Source organism: Eptesicus fuscus, chromosome 13 (genome assembly GCF_027574615.1).
Source record: "Eptesicus fuscus isolate TK198812 chromosome 13, DD_ASM_mEF_20220401, whole genome shotgun sequence".
NCBI lineage: Eukaryota > Metazoa > Chordata > Mammalia > Chiroptera > Vespertilionidae > Eptesicus > Eptesicus fuscus.
Window position 1 is genome coordinate 75,071,992 of NC_072485.1, and position 15,989 is coordinate 75,087,980.

The 15,989-nt window shown below is 39.1% G+C and overlaps 1 protein-coding gene across 1 annotated transcript in view; it reads right to left on the reverse strand.

Moving 5' to 3' along the window:
- The window catches only part of CD44 (CD44 molecule (Indian blood group)), an 86,969-nt gene that overhangs the window by 18,835 nt on the left and 52,145 nt on the right, over positions 1 to 15,989 (reverse strand). Inside the window, exons 6-9 of the mRNA XM_054724572.1 lie at positions 13,544 to 13,699; positions 10,882 to 10,995; positions 4,269 to 4,397; positions 1,263 to 1,364 (exon numbers count right to left, since the gene is read on the reverse strand). Coding sequence (XP_054580547.1) covers positions 1,263 to 1,364; positions 4,269 to 4,397; positions 10,882 to 10,995; positions 13,544 to 13,699 — 501 coding nt within the window. The remainder of the gene's footprint in view (positions 1 to 1,262; positions 1,365 to 4,268; positions 4,398 to 10,881; positions 10,996 to 13,543; positions 13,700 to 15,989) is intronic.

Below are 15,989 nucleotides of genomic sequence, written 5' to 3' on the forward strand. Positions count from 1 at the left end.
ACCAGAAGAGAAACATTCACCAAATCCCAAACCAAACATCAGAACAAAAGCCAACAGGGACATAAAGTGGAAATACAAGACCCTCAATTGGCAGGGACCATTCTTTGGTGTATCTGCATCCTATTTAATGCTTAACACTGTGCTGGTTACATTATTTTATTTTATTTATCTTTATTGTTGAAAGTATTACAGATGTCCGCCTTTCCCCCTAGTGACCGCACTATTGTCTGCGCCCATGGGTTACGCATATTGTGTTAGTTACATTTTTGACAGTCAACCCATGCTTGCTGATGTTTTCCTTTGTCTAAAGGGCACACGTAAAGAACTCTGTTCATTATGTGTAGCAAGCAGTGAAATGAAGCCCTCTTAATTCTGGAACTCTTTCGTTGTCTGTCAAGAAATTATGAATGACTTTAGGCTGATATCTAGGATAGCCCTGTACATATAATGAAAATTAAGGCTGTTAGTTTAGCATTGCTTCTACCAGACGTTTAGTGATAGGAAGAAGCATTAGCAAATGTTCTCATTTTGTAGCTGGGCCCTGCCACCTTTGTCAATTGTCAATAACATGCCTTGCCCCTCTTCTACAGGCTGATGTGACTTCCCTATTTTCTATGATTATATGTCCCAAAATTGTCTTTTCACCACCATTAAAACAACCCTATCCCTCTTCTGCTTTGATTGAAGAAAAGATGGAAATCAAAAGAGGGTGGTCGGTGCCCAGCCAGTGTTGCTCAGTGGGTGAATGTCAACCTATGAACCAGGAGGTCACCCTTCAATTCCTGGTCAGGGCATATGCCCGGGTTGCAGGCTTGATACCCAGTAGGGTGTTTCTATCTCGCTCTCCCTTTCCCTTCCTCTCTGAAATCAATTTTAAATATATGTATGTATGTATATATATAAGGGGCTGGTCAGTTAAAACATAGAAAAATCACTGTCCTAGCCATGGTCTTAGATGACACTGCCATAACTACTTAGGGAAGGAAAATCAAGTTGAATGGAGTCGCACTTTTTTTTTTTCTTTTTTTTAAACATAAAGTCATTGAATCTGGAAAGTACCAAGAATAAAGGAAAAATCACATTTAAAGAACTCCACCAAGAAAATATAGAAGAAATAAAGACAGCTTTTATGCTCTGGGCTGAGCTCAGCCACAAAGCACTAAATACACCATTCCACCACCAAGCTCTGGATCTGGGCCAGTGTGAGCAAGAACTGAAGCAGGAATACAAGTCAGTAAAGGGCTGAGTGTCATTATCCTTACGAGTTGTCACTGGAAGAGGTTCTGTCCTGTCCTGGTCTTCCACCAAACCTGTGTTTGAATCTGCAGAAGGCTGAAGTGTTGTACTATGGCTGGAGTCCATATCTGAAGGAATTAAATCAGTGTTATAGTTGGATTTCCTAAACTACCACCTGAGGGTGGTTTATGATCTAGAGCCAAATTATTCTTATATTCAAACCTGGATAAAAGGAAAGAAAGCACATACTGATTCATGTCTCCAGAATTGGAGTAGATTATGGCTTCTTCAAAAAATCCCAAGAAGTAACTGGCTTTCATTGAAAGGTTGAGTTCTATGAAAGCTACAATATTTTGCTTATTTTTGCTGAGTCTGAAAGGACTCCAAATGAGCACATGATGGGCCTCTCAAACCTTGCAGAGAGACACACATAAGCCAGTATGACTTGTCCCACTCCATACACATTGCCTTTCTTATAGACATATGGGATCTGACACATGGAGAAAGGACAAGGTTCAGACACCCTTCTTTCACACACACCCTTACTTGGCAAAATAACTTTTTTTTACAGCCCTCTTCCCTCCTTTGGTCTCTTCCACTTTACAAAGGGGACATGCAAATAAAACATATTTCATCACCCACTACTACCCAAGTAGAAGCCATAGGAAGTATTCAGGAGCAAGGAGTAAGAAGCCATGGATATCAGTGAATCAGTCATCCTGTCAACACAGATATGTGGTGCCTTTGGAAATTAATATGTACAATGTTGAGTGGTACAGAAATGTCCCTAAAATATTCACAAATGCTTTTTTAATGGTGATCATAAATCAATTCTGCTGAAATAACAAGGCCTGAGTGAAGTAAAGGCCAAATAACCTATAAACACTATCACTATTGTTGGCTTTCCGATTCAAAGTCCACCCACACTGCTGCCTCTAGAGAGATTTAATCAGTTCCAGATGACTCCAGAGGGGAAAATGGAATATTGGGCACCCATATCTACACTGCAGCCCTTACATACAAATAGGAAAGAAAAATCAAGATCTTTGGAGGAAAAAACATGGCTGACTCTATCATCCCAGATTTCAAAAAAGAGGAAAGGCTAGCTAACCCAAATTAAAACCCCTCATGGCTATTTTCCCAGAAAAAGTCTTGTTTGTTAATGATCTCTAGACACTCTTGTTTACCTTCCCTGTTATCAGTAGAATCTTCCATGAGGTATCACACCGTACTATAGTTTGAGCCAATGTGCTTGTCCTTGTCATGTTTATCAATTTAATGGAATCTCTTTCTGTTCATCCGTATGGAGACTTAATACTGATTCTGAAGTTATTTCCCTGTGGCTTGGTCTTCCACTAGTATATCATCAGAGCCTCCAGCAGCCACATGCATAAACATGTGTGCGGTCTGCATGTGGCACTTCAGCCACTCATGATGGCCACAGCCTAGCCATTCAAACTCATCTTCCTTTATGACAAATGGATCTGTTCACTCTAACAAATTCATTTCTTGGCTTTCCTTCCTTTATGCCTCTTCTTACACGAGTTTTCCCACAAAAACTTTCCCTGACTTTCTTTCTCCGACTATCCAGGATTTCCCTCCTTTTTTCAAAAACCAGATCCAATCCACCTTTCTCTGATGCTCCCTGGAGGGTCCTCTGAATTTCTCTGGTGTTATTGTTGGCAACATTCATTTGACATCTACTACTTGCTCTCTCGTATTATTAGATATATTTTGGTGCTAAATGTTTTCTTTTCCTACTTAAGTGTTAAGTTCCTTAAGAGCATGAACCATGAATTGTACATTGTTGTGGCTCCACAATGCCTTGTACATTAGTCGATATTTAATGCCAATGTTGTTTTTAATCACTAGTAATTTGGCAATATCTGTTCATTAGTATTTGGGAATGACACAGTTAGGGGGTTCTAAAGATACGAAACCATAAAAACTGTTAAATTCATTTTGGAGATAACTTTGTTCAATTCACTACCAAGAGACATGGTCATTGTGCTCTTGGAACTTATTTCAATATGCATTCCCTTTGTAGCTTGGATCCAGATTATGCAATGCTATGAATAATAATTCACAACCCCATATTGGTTCTTGGGTTTATCTCCCTTTTTGGAATGTTACATTTCTGTGACCAAGGCATCTTGTTAAATAACAAAACAAAATTCGAGTAACTCTTCATGGGTATAATAAGGAACATGGATTCTTTAAGTTAGGAAAGCCTGAGAAAAGGGCATCATCTGCTACCAACTCTTGCAGATTCCCTAGGGAAAGTTGTCATCTGTTCTGATAAAGGAAGACTTCTTTTTAAATATAAAAACTGGTCAAATAACATCACAATCCTCCATTCTTACAGAACTACAACTAGTATCTTTTTCATTCTCTCTCTCATTTAATTCTGTTTCTTAATTGCTTATAGGTAAATTTGAATGATGTTTAAGAAAACAGAGATTCCATCCTGTGTCCATTTATGAAATTCACAAACATTTATCGAGGACCAAGAGTGGTCTAAATCTTAGGTCACAGGGTACCATAATTATCTCTAAACGTGGTAAGAGTAAACAATAAAGTTTTCTGAGCTTTTTCGTTATTTCTTCAGAAGGGGGCACTCACCAATTTTTTTAACCTCTAAGATTTCTCTACCAGAGACAAGTTGTATCTTTGAGTCTCCAGTGGAAATAGTCCCTGAATCCATCACTTTACTCTTTTAAAAGCCCTGCACTTAGGAGTAAATGAAAAAGGACTCTTGAGACTGCTCCCTCTTCAAAGAAAATGACTTTTACGCCTATCATTTTAGGACCAATTCTGCTTTAACTCTCCTGCCAAATTCTTCACTCTCAGCTCAGCACTTCAAATTCAGATAAATGGGCATATCACTTCTACAAAGGAAGCAAATTTTTGAAGAAACTTCAATTTCCTTCTTAGGAAAGTAGAGTGGTCTAAAGCCAAGGGCTTATTTCTAGGAAAATAGCCATTTGTAGGCTTTGCCAAAACATAATATAAAAAGGTTCAGAGGCTATTACCCATTCTTCTTTCTGTTTGATGACCTTGTCCCATTGGATGTGAGATTGGGTCCAAAAAATAAGTCCAGGAACTGTCCTCTTGACTCGGTGTTGTCGTTCTTTGATTTGGATGGGTGTCATGAGCTGAGGCTGGTGTGACCATGAAGTTCAAGCAATTGTCAAAGTGTTAGTTGACATCTGACCAGGGATACACTGATTTTTAAAATAATATATACTTTTTTTTTTAATCTGAACAAGACAATGAAAATATCTTCCTGGTATCGAGGGCCAGGAATAAACACAGAATGTTTTAGCAGATATAGTTCATTCATGCTCATTTTCTTAGCAAGCAGCATTGTGAACTGAAGGATACAAAAGCATTAACGACTGCTCCAGTGGACAGGAGATGAGTTACAGACATCAAGTGAAGATGAAAAAGTAGTTCTTGACCTATGCCATGTTGCCACCATCCCCCAAAGGAGGAAGTATAAGAGTCCAAGCACATGATAATCATTCTGAGACAACCACATCCTAGTGAAATGCGCATTAGGATGGTAATGAATTAAAGAAGGAATCAGGTAACAGCTTCTCATGAGATAAACATGAGAGTAAGTGCCATTATCTCAAAAGCATGAATGAAATCCATTAGAAGCATTACTTTTTTTTTTTTTAACTTAGAAGCATTACCTTTTAACAATGAGATTTATGGCATAAATGACATGTAAGAATGTAGCACATGCTTTTGCTTCATCCCGTGCCAATGAAGAAGTATAGGTAGAAAAGATTACAACAGTAGCCCCTTAGCAACAACCAACCACACCACATAGCCAGTCACTGAATCCGTTGCTCTGCCAGGAATGCGTTCAGGAGTTGCCACACACAGGAAGTACATTATGCATTATATTCCATGTCTCCAATGGAAGCATGGGGATATCTCTCACTGACACTAGGTGAGAATATCATTCTTAAAGGAAATTCGTGTTCTTTTACAACAGTATTTCACTGTTTCTGTGACGCAGACAAAAGAATCATGCATAGGAGCTCGCAGAGTCAAGTTATCTGGCCTCACTTAGACATGGAGACGAGACTTGAGTCCAATTTCCACAATCCCACAATTCAAGAATAGAGAAGGTATTTATTTTACAGGCCAGGGGGGTGGGGGTGGGGGGTGGGAAGGAGAGGAGGAACTTGTATAATCAAGGAGAAATCTCCAAACAGACATGGCAAAAGGGCCAAATGACATCAGACAGGTATTTTTCTCAAGATGTCTTGCTTCATTTCTTCAAATATTGGGGTTCTGACCATATGCTTTCTAACAAGCCCAGTATTTTATAGAACCATGCTGTAAAGTGTGGACCCACATCATAGAGTAGATTCATTTATAAAACCAAAGCGAGTATTTTACAAGATCAGAGTTTCTGCTACAACCTCACCAGGGAATGCCCCAAACTAGACCTGAAAATGCCAAACACAAGGGCATATTGTCTGTGTCTCCTTTATGGGCTAGTATCGATTCCTGTTCAGGGCATTTGTTACAAGCATTTAAGGGATGGCTCTGTGTTGACCGTACCATAACTTATTAAGGAACCTTAACATCTTGTGACAATTCCTTCAATATCTTATTTGTTCAATGTCCTCAATGTTCAACATGTAACCCAAGAGGAAGTTTCCACCCAAGTTTACTTGTTAAGCCATCCATTACCAGCTGTCCCTGCTGTTGAATAAGAGTTCTTTGGGCGTTTGGAGATATTCCCCATGCCCTCCATTTGCAAACCACTGCTCTTTCTGGGTAGATATTTCTGCCGTTGCACTACTAGGGTTTGCCTGGGCTGTGTGAAGAATTTCAACTGTGAGCCATTATTGTTCAATTTCCTCACCAACAAATATCTTTCTACTTTACATATACATGTGGGATAGAAGGCAGAAAAGAAAAGCAGCAAAGAGAGAGAGAGAGGTCACTGATAGTCCAAAAGGGATATTAGAAATCAAATGGCCTAATCTTTTAATTTTTCAGATGGGAAAACTAGGGCCCAAAGAAGATTTGATTTGCTCAAAGTCATACAGCCAGATTGGCACAGTCAGAACTATACCATGGGTTATGAATTCCATTATCCTTATTTTACTAGAGTCTATGGCTTCATAGATCTTGTCTCAGAGAATTGCTCAGAGAATTCACCTCTTTGCTCCAGAGATTTTATTACAAGAAATATCTATACTAATAATAGCCTAGGTGGCGTCACGCCCTCACATCGTCACAAGATGGCCACGCGCACAGCAGAGGCTGGTCCCGCCTCGCAGGAAGGAAACAGGTCCCAGTGGAGGAGGGCAAGGGAGGGCAGTTGGGGGCGATCAGGCTGGCAGGGGAGCAGTTAGGTGTCAATCAGGCTGGCAGGAGAGCGGTGATTAGGCTGGCAGGCAGAAGCTGTTAGGGGCAATCAGGCAGGCAGGCAGGCGAGCAGTTAGGAGCCAGTGGTCCTGAACTGTGTGAGGGTGCAGGCTGAGCCGAGGGACACCCCCCTCCCATGCACGAATTTCGTGCACTGGGCCGCTAGTCTATATATATAAAAGGCTAATAAGCAAAGCGTCCCTTTAGGAGCTCGACCCAAGACCAGGAGTTCAATTGCTCGCTGTGACATGTGCTGACCACCAAGGGGTGGCACGGAACGAAGGAAGGCCCTGGCCAGCCAGAAGTCCATGATCGGCTTTGACCCTACCCTTTCATGCACCAGGCCTCTAGTATTACATAATAGATGACAAAAGAGCCTAGTCGGAGGACTTCTGAAATGGTGGTCATGTGACCCATCATCATAGGCACTGGAAATGCACCGCAGTGGATTTGCCCAGCATGGAAGATGCTGGGAATGACTGGGATGCTCCTCCACTGGCATATTGTGAGGTTATACCTATGTGGCATCTAAAATTGCCACACTTTTAGCAAAACTAAAATTTTCTAACAAAAATTTACTTTCTAACAAAATTTATTCAGTGGAAGAAAATTATTCTCTCTAGTTTGGCATTATATAAACAATAGAAATGTATGACAGGCTTAAAATTTCAATCACTCAATTTTGTAATTGTCCAGTTTTAAAAGAACAAAATGATTGGAATGAAATTATATCAGGGTGCCAATGGGGAAATTAGAAAGCCACTTACATTTTCTTCTAAGGCAACTAATAGCAACTTTTTAGTTCTCAAGAAAAAGAGTTTATAAACTTGCCAAGTTGAAGTACACTTTGCAATTTGTAAAACTGATTGAATTTCATTATTTTAGAAAATATGTGTAATTTTATAGTAGCAAAAATATTTTAAAAATAAAACTTAGCAGGGGTTGGCAAACTCATTAGTCAACAGAGCGGCAAACCATGGCTCGCAAGCCGCATGTGGCTCGTGAGCCGCAGTTTTCTGACCACTGCCCTAGCCAGTTTGGCTCAGTGAGTAGAGCATTAGCCTATGGACCAAAGGGTCCCATGTTTTACTCTGGTCAAGGGCATGTGCCTTGGTTGCAGGCTCCTCTCGGCCTGGGTCCTGCTCTGGATGTATGCAAGAGGCAATCAATCAATGTGCTTCTCTCACATCACTGTTTCTCTCTGTCTTTCCCTCTCTCTTCCACTCGCTCTAAAAATCAATGGAAAAATATCCTCAGGTGAGGATTAACAAAAAAATAAAAATAAAACTTATTGCCCAGCCACATGGCTCAGTGGTTGAGAATCAACCTTCGAACCAGGAGGTCATGGTTCGATTCCTGGTCAGGGCACATGCCCAGGTTGTAGGCTCAATCTCATTAGGAGGCAGCCAATCAATGATTCTCTCTCATCATTGATGTTTCTCTCTCTCCCTCTACCTTCCTCTCTGAAATCAATAGAAATATGTTTAAAAATAAATAAATAAATAAAACTTATTGTCTTCATTCTACCCTAGCACTGGGGTTCACTTGTTATCAGATGGGAGGGAAAAAGAGCTCAAAATCTTAAGTTTTACTTCCCACTGACTGAATCATTGTCTCCTGACAAGTAATGAAGTTAGAAAAACCACTGAGTGCAATTATAAACAAGAAAAATTTCACCCCAACATAACCTATTGATTCAGTTTTCAAATGCATTAACACATGCGCATACACTCCCCCCACATACACACTACTCTATATGTCTTCTATCATTATCTTTATAAACAAAATGATCCTTTAAATACCCAGTAACCCCACTGTTGTTTTCAACATATGGGTTAACCGAGTAGGATTTCCACTGTAAAATATAAAGGTTGATGCTCTTCTAGAAGGTGTCATGTTCTCATTCAACAATTTTATTTAACGATATGCAAATTATTAGAACAAGAATAAATTAAATGTTTGGATTTTTGCATAAATTTTCCAATTAAGTTATGACATCCTTACTTCATATTTGAGCTTTGTACTATAATCAAAAAGAGGGTCATTTCTGTATAACACTCAAGGGCTTCATCAGTTTTCCCCAGGCCCTTTCCTTAGACCTGTGACATAGCCACATAATTCTTTGATATGTCTGTTGTGCTGTAACATTCCTTTGATAAGGTCCAGAGGTCACCACCAGAATCTCTTTATGTTTTGTAAGTGCTGAGAAAAGAATTGCTGAGGCTAGTGCTGCTTTCACTCTGGGAGGTTCTGTTATGTCTGGATTTTCAACTACCCTTCAGTAATGATGTCCCCTCCCACCCCCCCACCATCACCTTTTGATAATAGGCTCATGAATTCCAAGCTTTTTAAGTAGCTTTCTGCTTTTTAAGTACAAATTGTCTTAAATAATCTCTGAAATATAGTATTGGGTCCCAAAGAGGACTGGTACAGAATCCCATTCTGGTTTTTTTTGTTTGTTTGTTTATTTTTGCATATGTGTGTGTTTTTTTAATCTGTAATTATTTACTTATTTTTTGACAGAATCCCATTCTGAAGAGACAACTTCTTATTTCTTCTTCTATCAGAAGATGTTTCTCTCTCTCCCTCTACCTTCCTCTGTCAGAAAACTCTGTTCTTAACTCAGCCCATAATCCTCATGCATGTAGCAAATCTATCAGGTAAGTAGTGAGGTGTAGGCATGTTGGACATGTTCAGTGCAATATCCAGGACTTATGAATCTATGTCTTAGCTGATGTCTGAAATGTTTCTTTTGTTGTCTGAGGAACATCCCTCAAACCAAGGAATTCCCAACCCCTTTGGCTTCTCCCTTTGGATTCTAAGTGGATGTTTCTTATATTTTTGCTTTAGCAATATCCAAGGCTATGAGAATGACGATTGAGGAATAGTTTAAAAAATGATATAGGCTGTTATCCTAAATTAAAACTTCTTCTATTCCAAACATGATAGGCATCTCTCCAAGAAACAGATGAAAGAATATATACTTCCTACTTTTTTGTCTTTTCCTCATTGTCTAGTAGTGAGTGAGACTTGTGAGTGTTTTAGAAAACCTGAGATATTTGCATATAAGTACAATTAATAGCAGAAAATATGTACCCAAGTTACCCTGGGCTTAAAAACAGAGAAAGAACAGCCATAGTTTTCAAATATAGACCATCTGAGCTACTAACTCTCCTCCAAAGAGTACAAGGGATGCCTTTCTATAATGCAGTGAGGAACAGAATGTGAAGAAGAAACTGCATTCATAAAAGATCTTCATAGAAAATAGGATTCCCAAGATCATGGCACCAGTCAAGCTTTCTTTCAAGGTGCCACTAGTAAGCACCAACAGAATACACTCTTCATTATACATTTTCATAAACACATACAAGTCACGCAACTGGAACCTCTAGGAATCTTTAACTCAAAAACCTTATCTCAGATATTTTTTAAGTTTCACTTTTTAAGTATGTTGTCTTTTGGGGCAACCTGGCAAGTGAGCATTTTTTCTTCCAATTTCTAAGACTTGTGTGCAGATCTGACAGCTCTTCATGCTCTGGGGATTTAAAAAAATTTACTGTGTGGGAATAGAAGATGTGGCCGTGTCTAAAAATAGTCTTCCCTATTCTTTGGAATGACTTCACTGGCTCATCTAACCCAGAACTGCTGACCGCCATCCTTCTTACTTGTGCTTGTAGAATGCTGGGACTCCTCTTCATCATCATGCTCATGGTGAATGAGAGGAGACTGTGCTTCCTGGGTCCAGTTTTCTCCATAATCACTGGTACCACTTCTGTCCACATCCGTTGTGATGGTGTTTATATACACTGTAATTTTTTTTATCAACTAACCTTTGATGGTTTGTTCTTCCATTAAAGTACATGATATTTAACAGTTCAATGCCTGAGCATCTACTATCCACACTTCTGAGTGACTTCACTAATCTCTTGCAAGGAAAAAAAAACCACTGGGCACGGAATTTCTTAATGACAACTTGTTATTCCACCAAAAACCACTTTCTCAAGGGCAGCACCATAAACCATTTTAATGTATTCATTCTTATAATGGAGCAACATAAAATATCTTGTGCCCAGATGGTCTGATTGATAAATGACCCCTAAGTTGAACTGAGTATCGTCATGAAAGTTCTCTAAAAATTTGTGATGAGATATTAACTACATTTCCCACTGTGTCTTGTCAATTGACCTTTGCAGCATCATAGACTTTGAGGGGAAAAATATCTTTAATTAAGAATGCATATCCCATTACCAGTCATCCTTGTGGTTGTCTGAAGTGATACTTCTGGATTTAAAAATCCTGGGCTCCACTGGCTCCAATCCCGGTTCTGTGTTGAGTGGTCAAAAACCCGTGGTGTGGTTGAAACTGTGGTAATGATGATGAACTTATTAGGAAAATGGTATTTCTTGAGCCTTCACCACCTGTTTTGCACTTTTCCCCCTTCTGTGGTCTGTCCAGTGAATCATCTATACCAGTTTGTATAGATGGTTGAGTGGAAATGGAAGGAAAGCAGAGAGTGCCTTCGGCTTGGTCCAGCCATATTGTCAAGCATCTCAGTGTCCTTTGCATTCTGCCATAGAATACTTTGGGGCCAGAACATGAGATCTTCTGGAGGAAGCAGCCAAAGAAGCTGCAGCAGGGAGAAGAAAGCTTTGGAAACACCAGCCCTCCACCGAGCATAACCAAAGATGGCAGAGCATTGCCCATCCATGCAGTCGGTAATGTCCCTTTGCATTTGAAAGCCCAAGGAACTGGCATCACTGGCACGTGCACTACATGTAGATCCTCAGGATGAAGAGGTAGGTACCTGGAAGTTATTCCATGATGATCACTTTATTTCATTTGTAGTTTTGGTGGGGAAAGAAATACTCTGGGCATTCAGAACTTTCCTATAGGTGATTCTAAGAAAGATTATCTACCTATAACAGCCATATGATTTAGCTATACACTTCTGAATATTTATCAAACACCTATGATATACTCATCAAATACAAAGCACTTAACCAGCAAGCCATTCACAGCCATTGCGGGGCGGGGGAATGGGGGCAGAGAACAAGACGAATAGATTCAGTAGGAAAACACCATAGGGAACCCACCACCACCATCACAGCAGCTCACCAGGGGCAGGGGAAAAAAAGAGTCATATATTCACCAGTGCTCTGATACTGTCACCCAAAATGATAGAGCTGGAATAGGAGATGCACCCAACAGAAGGATTATGACAAAATCAGAACCAATGTCTTATGTGAAAGGGTTATTGGCAAATCCATCCTAATTCTTTCAAACTTTATATTGACACCCAAATAATACAAAACTCTTTTCAGAACTATACTACTATCATCTCTATTTCACAAGTTAAGAAAATCAGGTTTAGAATCATTGACCATATTCGCAATAAGTACGAAAGAAGTGGCAGTTTTCACACCCTTACAGAAGAGAGAGGCATCCTGCTGAATTATGTGCACAGGTGCCAAGCAGAAAAGTTAAATGAAACTGGAAAATATACCACAAAGATGAAAAATATCAAGGGAAGTTTTCCTCTGGAGTGTGATCACAAAATTTATTTTTAGGTTGATCTGTTTGGATTGCCACCCAAAAGTGTTTAGTTTCTCATGTTTCAAGACCATCTCTTTGTTGGTGGCCCCACCTGGAAGATGGGGCCACATCCTAACTCAGGAGACAGGGTAATAATAAAGTTCCAGTGTTTTTGGTTATTTGGCTTTCTTCCTGAAGTTACTAGAAAGAGTTTCCTTGTTCCATAGACTAACCTCTGAAGAGGTGTCCAGGCTAAGGAGTATACCACAATGCATCTAGTTTATTTCAAGTTTTTGTTCTATCAATGCAATATTTTTAGATGCTGTCAAGGCCTAAGCTATTTTTTTGGCTCTCTCCCTCCCTGAGTGCTGTCCATTTGGGGATGATACTCTCAGATTAGAATGGACAGAACCCAAAACAGCTCATGTGGCACCCCCTAAACGGAACCTTCCCTAAGGAAAAGCAGAGCTGTTATGGAATCAGGTCCAGGATTCTCTTGTCTGTTCAGCAATATCCTAGATCATTACAGGTATGAATAGGAAACTAAGTCATCTGGCAGAATATTAGACCAATCATTGTATTTTTAAAGGACATTTTTCAGCTCAATTTCCATCTCTTTTCTCAAAAAGTTTTATAGTTGTCACAAATTTGAATACTATTATGTAGTGGTTTCACTATTTGTTCTTAATAATTGGCACTGTTTTGTTCAAGCTCAGCTGACATTTGTCCTTTGCTTCAATGTCTTTCTGTTATATTGGTGCCCAATTTGTTTGTTAAAACTATGGATTTATCCCCTTGACCTCAATCAGGTTTTGATTAACTAAGACAATTCTTGAGTTCTAGTTCCCATTGTTTAAGCCTTTCTAGGTCTTTCTAAGTCTTCAATTTAGGATCACCTACAACTTTGAATTAATATCCTTCCAATCACATTCTCAAGTCCATTGCTTCAATAGACCATGAGTTCCTTGAAGGCAAGAGCTCTGGCTTTTTTTCTTATTTGTGTTACCAGCACCTAGCACAGTGACTATACAATGAATATTTATTGTGATATTTTACTGTGCCATTTCCTGACAAAGTTCAATGGTTCCAAAAAAAAATCTGTAGCAGCAGACCACATAAATAAAACAGGAAGAACATGAGGCACTAGGAATTTTATAAAAGATGTTTTTCCCATTTCTCCTCCAAATACAGTTTGGCTTCTATTAAAAAAAAATCTATTTCTTCCTTTAACATCTCATCAAGGTATAACTAAGGTGTGGTCATAGGCTTACGCTCATTGTTCATATTAACTGTTTCCCAAAAGAGATACTATTGGGCATCACTCAGATTAATTGGTAAGCCTTGCATAAATGGTTCTACTGTAATTGATTATTCTTACTGGTGCTGGAGATAAAATCTTCATCATCATCAATGCCTGATCCAGAATGAATGGGGTGTTTGTCTCTTTCATCTTCATTTTCTTCAGTTGGCGCCCAGCCTGCTGAGATGATATTTGAATCCGTACCTGTTGTGGTGACTTGCATTAGTAGCTGAGCTGGATGCCAAGTAACCCATCCGACAAAGGAAGAAAATCAGGCACAGAGTGTAAGATGGAATTACCAAGATTATAAGAAATAAGTGAAACATTTGGCGCGTATACCTCTAAATTATCATATCTTGGTCTCTGAAGCTAAACTATAGATCTAAAAACAATTTCTTATTATCTTTACAATTGAACATTCTCTTTAAGAAGTTAAAGAATAAATATAGACACAACCCAACCAAAGAAGTAAAAGAAATGAAAGGCCAATAAACACTGCCTCATGCTTTTAGATACACTTAACTTATTAAGCACATGTCATTAATATCCTTCCAATCACATTCTCAAGTCCATGGCTTCAATAGACCATGAGTTCCTTAAAGGCAAGAGCTCTGGCTTTTTTTCCATACGCCCAGAATAGAATGGAAATGTTTCACATGTGCCTATTTGCTTTGTCAAGCTACTTTCAAAAACCCTTGGACTTTAAATACATCAGTCATTTCTAAAATCCCATAGATGTATTCACAATTTGCTAATTCATTTTTTATCTTCTCCAGCATCATATCAGCGTACTGTAAAGGCAAATGAAAGCTACACTGCAGTTCCCAACAATACTTTAGCATATAGGGTGGCGGGGGGAGTCAGTTAATTAACAGAGAAGTCATAGCTAGCATTTGTTAGTCAACCCTTCTGATTGCCGAGAGTGGCAGACTGTAGCCAGGATTTGGAGAACTCTCCCTCTGCTCCTGGTGGAAGCAATCACAAGAAAGATGGAAACCCTCCACCTCTTATCCATGGTTACTGCAGAAGACGTCTTTTTACACAAAGGGTTTCCTACATTTTGAATCAGATTCATGCTATCTTTTGGAATGAACATTTGTCTTTTCATCTGTTAGTATGTACCCCAAGAATAGTTCCACTAATCAAAATTTGCTGTATTTTGTTAGCTCTAGCTAACAAATAACTTTTCAGGCTATTGTCTTTTTCTCCTGAAAAGTAAAAAATGTCAAATGACTTTAATCATTGTAGAACACCTTTCAGAGTCAAAATTTTGTCTGTCATGAAGAAGTACCTGGCTCCTTTTCACATTTCCCCTTATTAGCCTCTTCCTGGGCTATCTTAATTCTATAGAGTGGAAAGAAGAAATATGCTTAATAGTGCTATAAAATCAAACATATAGATCTCAGAGCTCATGGTCCTTCTAACATCATTGAAAACATTTGTGAAACCAGAATGGACTGTAGACTTTGACAGTATCCCCAAGGTCAATGAGAATTATTGAAGACTGTCAAGAAAACATATGAAATGAGATAATAATAACGCATTACCAGCCATTACTGTTGTTGTGGGAAGATGGTTCTTGGACTCTGATGGTTGAAACAACCATGAAAACCAATCCTCAGCTTCTCGCCTCTTAAAAGCACAGAAGTTCCATTTCTTTCAGAGGCCCAAACTGGAGTTCATAGGATGCCAGAGATGGGAGGACCCTAAATATCATCTGATTCATGCTGCTCATCTCAAAGATGAAAAAACTGTGCTGTACAGATCTTGACTTGTGTGAAGTCAGAAAACTAAACAACAGAGAAGTCTCAAGAGGAACATGAAAGCTGTCTTTGAATTTTGAAAGGCAATAATGTAAAAGAGGAATTAAAATTTTTGTCTGTGCTCCCAAAAGGCTAAAATGGGACCTTTGATGAGAATTTTGGGGAGATGGCTATTCCTCCAAATGTTGAATTTAAAAAGTTAATAATCTGAACTACCCAACAATGAGCTTCTTCATGAAGAATGATGTGTCCCACCATCAGAAAGATCACTTAGGAGGAAAGTTGTGTAAGAGATTAAATGATTAGAAGTTTTGATGGAACTAGACCATTTAAGATCTCCAAATCTGAGCATCTATGATTCTAAAACCCAGCTCTTCAGATTCTTAGCCCTTCATCTTCTGCACATTCTATCTTGGCCAACCAATATCATTCTCCAAGAATTTGGGATATGATATTTCTGTGAGCAATTCCAGACACATAATCCCAAATACACAGAAGGATGACACAAGAAATGAAAAAAAGGGGGGGGGGGTGTGCAGGAAATGCCTTTCAGCTTTTCTCCATTTAGAGTCCAAATCCTCTAGCAATCTTGCCCATGGTCACGTTTTATATTAACACTATATTTTGCACAACAGAGCAGGACATTGTGAATTCCAGTTTTGAAAAGAGGAAAATCAATCAGGAAAGACAGAGATGAAGTAACCCAGTGATCTCACTAACAAGACCAGAAGCAAGAGTCATGATTTGAAAACTATTAAAGA